This window comes from Talpa europaea, assembly GCF_964194135.1.
Source record: "Talpa europaea genome assembly, chromosome: 12".
Taxonomy (NCBI): Eukaryota; Metazoa; Chordata; class Mammalia; order Eulipotyphla; family Talpidae; genus Talpa; species Talpa europaea.
Genome location: NC_140079.1, coordinates 25,573,449 through 25,586,012, shown reverse-complemented (window position 1 = coordinate 25,586,012; position 12,564 = coordinate 25,573,449). Strand labels below are relative to the sequence as shown.

At 52.8% G+C, this 12,564-nt stretch overlaps 1 protein-coding gene across 3 annotated transcripts in view; it reads left to right on the top strand.

Annotated features, from left to right (window-relative positions):
• KIRREL3 (kirre like nephrin family adhesion molecule 3) overlaps positions 1-12,564 on the top strand; it is a gene marked incomplete at both ends in the record, with an annotated part of 532,041 nt that overhangs the window by 485,947 nt on the left and 33,530 nt on the right. For all 3 annotated transcript variants that reach the window (XM_084248847.1, XM_084248848.1, XM_084248846.1), the window contains one exon: positions 4,438-4,595. In XM_084248847.1, the coding sequence (XP_084104973.1) occupies positions 4,438-4,595 (158 nt within the window). The remainder of the gene's footprint in view (positions 1-4,437; positions 4,596-12,564) is intronic.

Below are 12,564 nucleotides of genomic sequence, written 5' to 3'. Positions count from 1 at the left end.
ATAAAAAGTGCTGGCCTTGAATGCAAATGCCCATGACAGACCACCCATCCATCAAAATTTCGTTTATTTATTCAACAAATATTTGTTGAGCACCTACTGTGTGCCAGGCACTGATCTGCTACAGCAGAGGCAGACAAGGTCTTGCTTTGTTGTCAGAGAGCCTCCTTTCTGGTCAGGGGAGTCAGACAGCACACAGACCAGTAAGGAAGAATAAGTGGGGTGGGGTCACAGAGAGTAAGAGAGGAGCTAACATATTGGGTGGCCAGGGCTCCCTGAAGCTGTGACATGAACAGGAAGAAGCCAGCAGAGCAAGGACAGAAGAGAAGGCTCCAGACAGAGAGAAGGGCAAGGCCCTGTGCCAGGCATGAGCTTGGCTTTGCAGCAGACGAAGGGCTGCAGGGGTGAGCAGTGGGTGGAAGGAACTCTGGTGGCAGAGGGTGGCCAGGGACAGGCTGCAGGGACAGTCGTGCCAGCTATGTTCTAGGCAGCGTGGAGCCGCCCCCCAGCCCTCGCCCTGGAGTTTGAGGCACAGCAGTGACACAAGCCGGTCAATTTTTAATAGACCCCTCCCAACTGTGGGGAGAAGGCACTTAGCAGAAGCTGAACAACACCCAGCACTGCCCTCCAAAGAGCTTGGCACCTGCCCTCTGGGGCAGAGGCTGAACCAATGACCTTCCACAACACCCCAGCGGCCACCAGGTGAGATGAGCTTCTGGGGGAGGTATCTGTGCTGCTGACTTCTGTCTGCAGAGGTGCCCCAAGTGGCTGATGGGGCAACTGAGGACACCTGGAAACCCAGCCTGGGGGGCCATTTAGGTGACCAAGAGAACTTTGGAGGAAGCCCCCACAGTGCTACCCATGTCCTGGCCCCAAGAGAAGCTTCCCAGCACGTTCAGGCAAGTAAACCAACCTAGCAAACACGACCTATGAGTCAAAATGAGCTGGCTGCCATGCAGTCACTGGGCACAGAGGCAACTGCAGAACAGGGCAAAACCCTTGGCACCAGCCCACCTGCCCTCGATCTAGCTGATGTCCTTGGAGCGGGACAATAGTTACCCTGGCTCAATCTGCTGTCCAGAAGTCGGGGCTCCTCTGATCGGGAGAGGAGAGAGAAGCCTCCTAGCTGCCTGCCAAACCCTGGATGGCAGGAAAGGAAACTGCAGAAGAGCCAGCCAGCCCTGTGATTGTGGCCCTTAATTCACAAGGGGCCTGCTAGGCAGGGTTTTTCCACTCATGCTGGGCCTGTGTCAGACAGAGTTGCCCGCTCCACGGACAGGCTCTGCGGGTGCTCCACTCGGGCTTCCTCGGGTCTCAGTCACCCAACAGTTAATGCATTTTCCCTGACTGACAACAAGCACAACACCAAAACAGTCAACTATTTTTATCTCTGGATTAATCACAAAAGGCTAACGCTTCCACCTTCCCTGTGATTAAAAATTAGGAGACCAAACTCTATAGTGGTTCAGGATAATAACCAATCCTGGGCGGGGGGGGGGGGGGGGGGGGGGAGGGGGGGTGTATGAATAATGCATCACCAGTCTCAGGCTGCTGAAACATCCCCCTCCCTGTGCCCCAGCTCTGGGCCAGCGTCTGAATGGAGAGGTAATGAGGCCCCCCCTTCTGTGGGAGCTCCAGCTGCCAAGAGCCACTGTTGATTTCTATTCAGCCTGCTGGCCCCCAAACCCCCTCTCTCCTCACCCACCCCGCCCCCCCACACACACCAGCCCCATCCGCACCCCCTCCTACCCCATCTGGTGGGCAATGAGGCGAAGGCCAATCAATAATGCATAGCTGCATGAATAGCCGGCATGATAACCACTTATTTGGGAAGATGTAATCAGGACCCATTCTGAGGGTGGATGGTGAGTGTGAGTGTGTGTGTGTGAGTCTGTGAGTGTGCGTGTGGGTGCATGCACGCACGCATCTGAGTATACACACACCACGGCCCACTCCCCTCTCCCCTCATGTGTACTCCCTCTAATCGGATATTCCAAAGCACAGTCCTAGGGAAGGAGGATGAGCTGGCCCCTCGCTGTATCTGCTTTTTGGAAAGGCCCCCAGCCTCCACGCTGTGATCACAGGGCATGGGGAGCCTGAACAAAGGCCCAGAGAAGGGTGATTCTCAAACTTGATCACACTCTGGGATCCTCTGGGGAGACTTCTGATGCCTGGGCTCCGCCTCCAGAGATTGGGATTTCACAGGTCAGGGTGTGGCCTTGGCAACAAGACACTTCAAACCTCTCCAGAAGATTCTAACATGCAGCTGAGGCTGAGAAACCAGTCTCAGACCCAAGAAGTGTCAGTGCCAGAGGGAACTTTCCAGATCCTCTGCTGTACTTTCACATTTCTATCTGAGGAAATAATACCAGGAGAGAGGCCTGCCTAGGCATTGGCCCTCTGATTTAGGGCACTGCACACCCCTTGGCCCATCCCTAGGGAGCTTGAGGGATAAGGATGACCAGGTTTATGGTCTAGTCCTAAAGTTTCAAATTTTTTTTCCTATTTTCCTGGCTAGCTCAGAGGAGTAACTCTATCCTCGGCACCTCGTGGACAGAAAGCTGCCACCCTACAAAGAAGGGGCAGGAGCCCCTGCCCTGCCTGCATGGAGATAAAATTCCCCTCACCCACACTATCACACCCACTCATCTCTGGAAAGTCCTCATTAGCCCCCCTGGGCTCTTTGGCCATACCCACACCAAGGATGCCCGCAGCTCTAATAAGAGGGGATAGGGTGGGTGGGGATGGGGGCTGGCTCCACCATTCAGCCCACACCCACCATCTGCACTGTGCCCAGGGCCTCCTGGGGAGGCTTGGCTCCCAAGCTAGCACTGGGCAGGGAGGGATTTTATGAAGACTTCCGCCCTGGGTCAGAATCTCAGGTGGCGCTCTGGGGCTGGCAGCGGTGGAATGGAATCAGTATAGGCTCATGAAAGCAATACGTCTTTTCCTTGGAAAGAGGAACCAGCCTCAGCCAGGCTGGGAAGGGAGGGGCAGAACCACTTGGTGACAGGTGCTGCTTTGAGGGCTTACCCCAGTAGGGGGCTCTCCTGCACTCCTGGGGTTTCCCAGAGCCTGAGTATTAATGAGGAGAGCAGCAGATAGGGGAGACCCTGAGAAGGAAGGAGAGCCATGCAGTATGGGGAAAAGTCCCGCAGGGATGAGCCAGAAGGTGCAGCCAGCTAGGTCTGGGCCTGTTGCTGTCTGATGCAGTTAAGGCTCTCTCTGGCAGCCCACAGTGCAGGAAAGAGGTGCTTCCTCTGGCAAATAGTCAGAGGCCCTTTGTACTAGGATCCCAAGTGTGTCACCCCATTATCCTGCATTCATTCACTGATCAAACACACAGCCCCTCCCAGACCTCCAAAACAGACTGACCCAGCCCCTCCCTCTCTCCAGGAGGGAGACCAGGAATTCCTCACGTGTCCTGGGAACCCTGCCCACCTTGACCTGAACAGGGAGGAGAGACAGGGAGCAGCAGAGGCCTGAGAGCCTCCATGTGTCCACAAGCATGAATATTAGAAGAGGCTCTGTGACCTTAGACCAGTCACTTAACTTCTCTGGGCCCCTTCTCCAAACAATGGCCATCTGTCATCATAACCACCCAGCCTATATCCCAGAGGACCAAAGGGGTGACTCCGTGGAGCCTGCAAATGTTTATGGAGCTTCCAGCAGGCCCAGGGCACTGGGCCCAGGTTCTGTGGGAGGCACACTCCAGACAGCAGATAAGCCTCTCCTCTGGGTATTCCCCATCTCTCCGGGCCGAAAGTCACAGTACGAAATGAAGTGGAATGCAGGAGAAATTCATTCTGACTCTGGGCATGAGGAGGTGGAGCTGCTCTGAAGGAATCAAGAGCTAAGGAAATGCCAGGGGGTGCATGGCCCTCATCAGCCTTGTCCCCTCAAGGGAAGGGGTTGGCCTGGCCTCCAAGTGTCAGGGGACCTGGCTTCAAGCCCTGGATCTGCCAACTCAACTTGCTCTGTGACCTTGAGCAAGTCACTTAATCCTGCTGAGCCTGTTTCTGGATCTGAGATAATAATAATGTTTACCTTGAAAGATTGTTATGAGGATTAAATCAGGCAACAGATGTGACAGTGCTTTGTTCTAAAAAAAAAAAAAAAGAGGAAGGGAGAGACCTTAAGAAGGAAGAATCTACACCATTTTAATCAGGCAGAGGAGCTCTGCCTCCCGACCTGTGGAACAGGCCAATGAGGCCTGCCCGGCCCCTCGCAGGCCTGAGAGTGTCTGGTGAGGTGATGGCATGGGCATCCACTGCAGATAAACATGCAAAGCATGTCAGGGATTATTGTTGTTGTCGCTGTTATTGTTACAATACAAGGGGATTATATGTTTTATTAAAGTGTGATGATTACTGCTTATCATCATCTCCATCAAATTCACCCCGTGCCCTCAGCCTAACCTTATGACTCCTCTCCCCACAGTGCCACCCGATGACCCCGTCATCCTGGGGGGGCCTGTCATCAGCCTGCGGGCAGGAGACCCCCTGAACCTCACCTGCCATGCAGACAACGCCAAGCCTGCAGCCTCCATCATCTGGCTGAGGAAGGGAGAAGTTATCAACGGGGCCACCTACTCCAAGGTGAGGGCCGGGGTAGAAGGGAGTGTCGTGTGGGTGGGAGGGCGGGTGGGGAGGAGACCAGCTCTCCTCGTCCCCACAGCTCTTGCTCCATGTGTGGCTTTTTGTTTCCTTCTGTGTAACTCTCTGCATCTGTCACTTTGTCCCTCGTGGCCTGGCTGTTTTTATCTGACCCCTCTCCAAGCCTGCAGCTGTCGCTCTTCCTGATGGACTTGGTGAAGACCCTAGGAGTAGAGTACGGTCCGAGGAGGAAACCTGGAACAGTGGCCAGGGCCTAGCATTGTCAGATAAAATAGAGGCTGGCCAGTTAAATTTTAATTTTACATTAATAACAAATTACTTTTTCATGTATGTCTTAAATATTGCATGGAACATACTTATGGAGTCTTACTTAAAAAAAAAATCATTCTTTATCTGAAATTCAAATTTGAATGAGTGTCCTTGTCATTGTATTTGCTAAATGTTTTACTTGCCATCTTTCCAGGGCTGCCAGGTAAGGGGTTTGGGGTCTTCCCTGTCTGAGGTGCCTGGCTCAGGGTCCAGGGGGGACTGAAATCTGGTCCCTCATCATTTACCTAGCCCTGCGTCCTTCTGTGCCAGCCACGGGGATGTTTTTCTCTGATTTGCACAAGGTGACGTGAGCTGCAAGTGCCCTCAACTGACCCCTGTATTAGTCATGACTTTTTTGTTCTGTATCTTATGATGCTTTGACATCTTGGGGCCTTGCAGAAGGAGAGGGTCTGCCCCTCCCAGGTTAGCTTAATTCCCAGCAAACAAATCACCCCTTTGATATGCAAACCAACAATCTTGGGTCCACACCCTCACACCTCCTTTTATCAGCCACCTGCAATCCCTGGCACTAAATCCCCCAAGGCCGGGCACTGGCTCACTAGATCCAGTGCTGAAATTATCAAGCTGGCCAACCCCACGTCCATTCAACTGCCCTTCTATTCCTCCCATGCAAACCACAGCAGGGCTCACACCCTTTCGCACCCTTGGTTCCTGACTGCCCCTGGTGCTGCCCTGGGTGGCCTGGGTGGCACAGCTCACCCCACCCTACCTCCGTCCTCTTGGGAACTGTGACTGACAAGCTCCCTTTCAGTGCTTGTCTCCTGGTCTGTTGGCTTCATTCACCCTTCCTGAATAAAAACAAAATTCCAGGTGCATTTAAAAACAGCCCCCAACAACCTGCCCTTGCAGAGAATGTGAGTTGCCCCAGTCAGGGGTTATGTACCACAGAGCTGTGAAGATGAGCAGGACGGTGGGTGATCCAGCACCTTGATCAACAGATGGAAAACCCAGGCCTGACAGGGAAGTGGCTGCCTGCTCAGCCGTGACAGCAGAAACCACAGTCACAGTCCCATGACGCCCCAGGCTTCGCTGTTTCCTGGGTGTTTCTCAGGACAGCCGCAAACAGACGGCCTGGCACACCAGCCTCTGAAGCTACACAGCCGGGGTTCCCCGCCCCGGCTCCCGTCTCGCCATGGCCTCCTCGGCCTCAGAGAGCAGGGAGGCTATGGAGCTGCTCCCGCTCCCAACCCACCACCAGCAACTCTTTCTGGATCCTGGAAAGACGCGCAAGGCCTTTGCCATCAGTGTAGGACCTGAGGCAGGACGGTCCCTTCTTGAGGGTGTGTCTTTCCTGCCTGGAGTCATACCCAGGTTCTGCTGCTCAAAGCCTGGCCCCTACCCAGAGCCTGGTGCCAGAACCCAGGACAAATGCCTTCCCTCAGGCCAAGTCCATCCAGGAGGAAGCTGCCTAGAGAGATAAATCCCTCACTCACATCCTGGGCTGGAGCCATCCTGTTGTGTTATGAAATCTAAAAATATGACACAGAGAATGTATCATCCAGACGAAGATGAAAAGAAGAAAGGGGTGTTTCTTCCAGTCTGGCGTCAGCTCAGTTCTCCCTGAAGCTGGACCTACTGTTCTCTGCCAAGGTTTATGTCCCACAGAGGACACCCCCATCTACCGAAGACAAAGGTCAAAGTCACCCTGCCAAACCTGTTCAGGGGCCACCTTGCTCTTGTCTACTTGTGGAAGGTCTCGGAGAGCCCAGCCCGAGCCACCGCAGATGGAGCAGAGAGCCCGCGCTCCACCCTGTCCCCACCCAAGCTGCTCACCCTCCTGCCAGCCTGAATGACAGCACCAGGCAGTGAGGGTCTGGGCCCCAGTCCTTGTCATGTGACCTCAGTAAAGTCACACCCAGGGCCTCAATTTCCTCATCATCAGACACACTGTCTCAGTAGGCTCAGGATGGCCTAGCAAGATATAAGATATAAGACAGTGATTCCAACAACAGATGCTTATTTCTCACTGTTGAGCCGCCTGCAAGTCCAAGATCAAAGTGCCAGCAGGGCTGGCTCCTGGTGAGACCTTCTCTTCCTGGCCACCTTCTTGCAGGGCCTCACACGGCCTGCTGCTGTGTGTACAGAGACAGAGATTGCTCTCTGGTGTCCCTTCCTTTTCAGACAAGGACACCAGTCCTATTGGATGAGGGTTCCACCATTATGATCTCATTTAACCTTAATCACCTCCCTAATAAAGGTCCTATGTCCAAATATAATCACATAGGGTGTCAGGGCTTTACTACGGGAATTCTGAGGAGACACAATGCAGCCCCTGACAGGTGCCTCCCAGCTCTGTGGTACTATAATCCTCTGGCTGGATCACACCAAGAAGGGCACTGACCCAGATGGCTCCATGGAATGGTTCTGGGGGCCTCAGAGTCCTACTTCCCTCTCCTTCCCCAAGACTACAGGGACCGTTCCTGAGACACTTCCACTACCTTGATAGCCACATCATCCCAGAAGTTTCTGCGTGAGGAGGGCCTGGAGGAGTGGGCAGCTGAAAAAGACAGAGACAGACCCAGAGAAAGGCTGAGAGACAGGACACAAGTACACAGAGCCAAGCAGGGTCCAAGGGTCACAGAAAAGATTCCCCCACACAACCCTGAGGGCTCTCAGAGCTGAAACCCTCTTATTTGTCACAAGGTGGATGGTTAAGCCCAGGGAGCCAGGGATTCCAGGCTGACTTGGGTCAGCTACCTGATCTGCTGTGCCTCAGTGTCCCCATCTATACAGAAATAGCAGCACCACATCAAGGATGGTTGAAACTTGAACTAGAAGAGATAGGCTGTCGCCATTATCGACCCTCCTGGCCCAGCCCTCTCAGGCCCCAGGACCCACCTTACCATCCACATTTCCTAGATGAGAATGTCAAGGTCACAGGAGAGCAGGTCTCATGGTCTGACCAGCCTGGGTCACACCTGGCTCTGTCGCATATGATCAACTTAAATTCTCTGCCTCGGTTTCCCCAGCAGCCAAACGGTACAAATGACCTGTTAGGATTGCTGTGAGTCTTGAAAGGCATGAAGATTTGCAAACCCTCTGTAAAGAGCCTAACCTAGATTCAGGCCCCATAAATGTCAGCTAGTTCTGGGTCCCCCTCCCAGAACCCTGCCTCCTCCACCCCAGCTCTCCCTCCCCAGCGGTCACACAGCAGCCCTGGTTTCCTGGAATGTTCATTCTGTAATTCCCCTGTGTGGTGGTAAGGGAGGGATAAGCTGGCTGGATTGAGGCTAACATGATTGAGGACAGGTAGGCCCCTTAGCCTGGGAGAGAGTCGGGAAGAAACAAGCCTCAGTTCCCGCACACAGCCAATTTTTGGCCTCAGAAGCATGCAGGCTGGTGACAAGGCATTGCTCCAAGGCCTCTCCTCCATGACACCCAGACTCAGGCTGTCTTCTAAGGCTGGGCACCAGAATGGAGGTCACAAGGCTTTCGTCCCTCACCTGCTGGATGCACCTCTCTGTTTCCTCCAAGGGGCTGCCTGCCCAAGGGGCTGCCCACACACCCACCACAGGATCAGTGGCCTCTTTAGAGCCCACACTGAGAGGAGCTCTGAGCTGGGGCCAGCTCCTCTGCATTGGGCACTCTCTCCCCTCCAACCACTCAGCACCCCTGTACCCTATCTGTCCATTTAAGGGGCCTTGACTCTCTCCCCAGTATCACAGCTGCTGCTACTCATCCTGCTCTTCTGTCTGACAGGCATCCCTTTTGACCCCAAGGGGGTCCCTGAGGATGCATGGTCTGGGCAAAGACTCCATGGCAGACCCCACGGCAGACCCCACTTTCCTTTACATCCCTATTCAAGTCACACCACAGCAGATCTTAGAGGATTCCCCCGGCAGTTATAAAAAAGGGGATCAGAGAGATTATTTAAAAGAGAGAGAGAGACACTGCAGGTGGGGGAGGTAAGTGTGAGGGGAGGAGAGAGGACTTCTGGTTGCCAGGCAATCAGGCCTCACTCAGGCCCATCCAGGCTGTTTGCATAGCAATGAGCATCCCATATTTAGCACCAAGGTTGGGACACCCACCCACTGCATTCTCTCCAAACCTCCAGCCTCCCTCACCTGTGTTCCCAGACAGACATCACAAGACACCCCCCCCCCATCTCTCGGGGCTCAGCCTGGCTCTCTGAAACCCCAGGGACTTTGGGACGAGCAGAGGGGCTGCTGCTGCCCACTCTGGACAGTGGCACTGGGGCGCACTATGTCCCTGGCAGGCCCAGCCTCTTAGACCACGGCTGGGATGCCCTGGCCTGCTCACTCCTGAATCTCTGCCCTGCCCTAAATCTGCACACCCCAGAGCTGGTCCTGCTGAACCCGTTGGAGCCACTATCATGGTCACATGAGTCACCCTGGGTGGCTCAGAGGCTGGGGTCCGGTGGCACACTGGTGCCCACCAGGCTGGAGGGAGGGTTGCCCAAGCCTTGGTGGACCCAGAAAGAGTGACTCACCAGTAATAATCCACTCACCCTCCTAAGCTGATTTGCATATTAATGGGGGTTTCTGACAGAGGAATTGGGGGTCTCAGGGCCTTCCTGTGCGTCCCACCATGATGCTCAGTGACAAGAAGAAGGACAAGGAGCTGGGAAGGGAGGAAAGTGGAGACAAGAATCAGCAAAAGAGAACATTGGCTTGACCTGGCCCATACCCTCAGAGGAACAAAGTCCACATTGCATTTGCATATGAGATTATAAAAAGTACAAAAGAGAAATTGATGGAGAAGAAAGGAGAGGTGAGAAGTTAAGGAAGGATGAGGAAAGGGAGAAAAGCCAGGGTAGGGAATGATGGAGGACAGGCCTGGTGCCTGCTTTTTATCCCCAGGCTCAGCGGTGTCTCTGGCTGGCTCAGCTTTCCCCACCAATATCCTGTGGCCCATCCTGCAGACCCAGCCTCTCTATGGGGGTCTCCAGTGGAGGAGCTGGGGGCCAGGGAGAGGAACTCTACCTCCAGGGGGGAGCCTCCCTGAGCAGTGAGCCCTCTCCTGGCACTCCCCTTGTTTAATGAATACATCTCCCTTTTCTCTAATTAGGTGGAACAAACAACTTGCACCAGAATTTTTATTTCCCAGAAAAGCACACGCCCGGACACAGTAAATATGTCATTAATCATCATTCTGAGGAGGAGGAGCACCCTGGGTGCAGGGAGGAGGGGAAGCAGTCAGAGGGCTAATTAGGAGCTCTGGCCATCTTGTTCCCCTCCCACTGACACCCAGACTGCCCTGCTCCCCTCCGCAACCCAGAGCTGATCAATCAGAGGGGTTCCTGGCAGAGTCAAACTTATGTAAATGTCCCTTGTTAGCACAATGGAAAAGTAAGGAAAAGGAGAAGGGAAGAATAATACCAACCTCCTACCCCACCGCCCCTCCTCCCTCCACCCTACTCTGAGGTCTTATTTTCATCCAGGAAATTGTTCTTATTATCACTTAGCTATTTATAGACGCTTGAGGTCTGAAGAAGAGCCAGAGCCAATGTGTTACTGTGGTGTAGCTGCTGCTCCCCACCACCCCAGCTCAGCTTGAGGTGAAACCACAGGCCCCCCCACCCCCGCAACCCATCCCCTCTTGCAGGGCTCTGAAATAGTGTCCTGGCCCTGAGGCTGATCTAAGACCCTTACCCCACTGTCCCACTGGGACCAGCAGCAGCATTTTCCCCTAGCCCCTCTCCAAGGACCTTTCTGCCCAGGCATCAGGCCATCACTCCAAATTCCAACAAAGCATGTTCAGTGAGGTCTCATGTCAGGGGAGCCTGCTAGGCCCAGGCAGCTTTGGAGCACGCAGGAAAAGCAGGCGGGGGCACTGTCACACTGCATGGATCTCTCTGGCAGCTCAGAGTCTGGCTTTGTCTAGAGCAAGAAGCACTGTTCTAGCAAGACACGCAGGTCATGTTTGTGGCGGTGTAATCTCAGGGTGAGGCCAGAGGCGCAGGGATGCAAGAATTCACCAGAGACAAAGTGGAGTACAAAAAAGGTGGATTTATTGAAATACTATGCAAGGGAGCAGGAGACATGATGGGAGATACACACTTCTGCACTGGAAGAAGGATTTGAGGCTCTCTTTTATATTCTGTTTTCACAGGCTTGCTTACTTGGGGCACCAGTGTGCACCACTTATCTTCTGGGATGTCTAGTCTTGGGCACTGGCCTTTAACACAGAATGTCCTGGCCCTCCTTCCGAATTCAGTTTTTAAGTGTTCAATCTTGTGGCCTGGTTCCCATAGCAACCTTATCAATTCTCTTTATCTATTCAAGCTGCCAAACTTGCTTTCTGGACATGGAGTGGAGGTTTAGTTTTTAACCTTAGTAAGGATGGCCCAACAATGAACATCCTAGAGCTGGAGATCACAGGCTTTGCCCAAGTTGAAGGGAACTAAACCAGAAGCTAGAGAAGGTTCCAGAAGGCTACATGTTGCTCTAACTAGCTCAGTAACCCTGGAGGCTATTTTATAGCTCTATGTGGAGGCCATACTCACCTACCTCAGCTCTCAAAGAACAGAGTGGAAACATCGTGGGCTCAGGGGACACCATTCTCAAGTGAAAGTCCCAGCCCTGCCAGCAAGTTTCTGACTCACTTTGAACTGAGCTTTCTCTTCTGCCTAAATAGAGATATTGCTCTCTTCCTTCAAGGGTCTGATGAGAACTAGAAACAACGCCATTTTTTTAAAGGGTGGTTTTGAGGAAGTTGAGTCTATTTAATCCCCAGTTCCAATCATCACAATCTAAGACTATGTCCAGCACCCCTTCTCTGGTGAGTATTAAGTGCCTTTCTGGGACCAGAAGTGCTGAATGCAGAACAAATCTAATCTCACCTGAAAGTGGACCCCCTCCCCACTCCCACCCACCAGAAGCTCCTGCCAAATGGGCATCCACTGCCTGATGGCACAGAAGCCAACGACCATACCTGCAGTGTTAGAGATGAGAAATAGCTTAATACAAGTTCTCCTGGCAGAACACTGTAGGCAAGTCTCACAAATCAGTCTCCCTAGTAGGGTTGGACTTTGATCAGAGCTTACAGAGTTGAGAAACAAAGAAGACTTTAAAAAAAAAAAAAAGGCAAGTTGGTAGAGTCTGATTGGTTGCTTTCTGCTGAATCAGGATATAACTCAAATTTGGGCTCCAAAATGAGCACCACCCACTTCTGAATATTGTCCTTTTAACCCAAGAGCCAAGCATCTTAGTTCCTTTGTCCTGTGGCAATTTTCCTTCTGGGCAGGGAGAGGTCACCTCAAGGACAGCAAATGCTCTTCTGGGCCTCCGCTATGGAATGCAACTTGTCAATTTAAGAACAATCTGTTTTTTTTGTCATTTAAAAGAGATATGGGTATTTTTGTCCCATTGTCTCACCCTCCAAAGCTGTTCTTAAAAGATAAGCAGAAGCAGGAAAAGACTATCATGACCAACATGGGTTTTATTTCTAACTTTTCATAGGTCACCAATGAACTCAGGGTGCAGGGCACCAAATTGATGGGGAGGTAGCTGAAAGGGTTGCAAGGGAAGGGACAGGGTAGCAGCAGTGATGGAGCAGGGTGGAGACTAGCTACAGAATGACCTCATGGTCCCATGGAAACAAAGGAATAGAAGATAGGCCAATGGCTTTAGGACTTGTATTACTTTCCTCATGCTGCCAT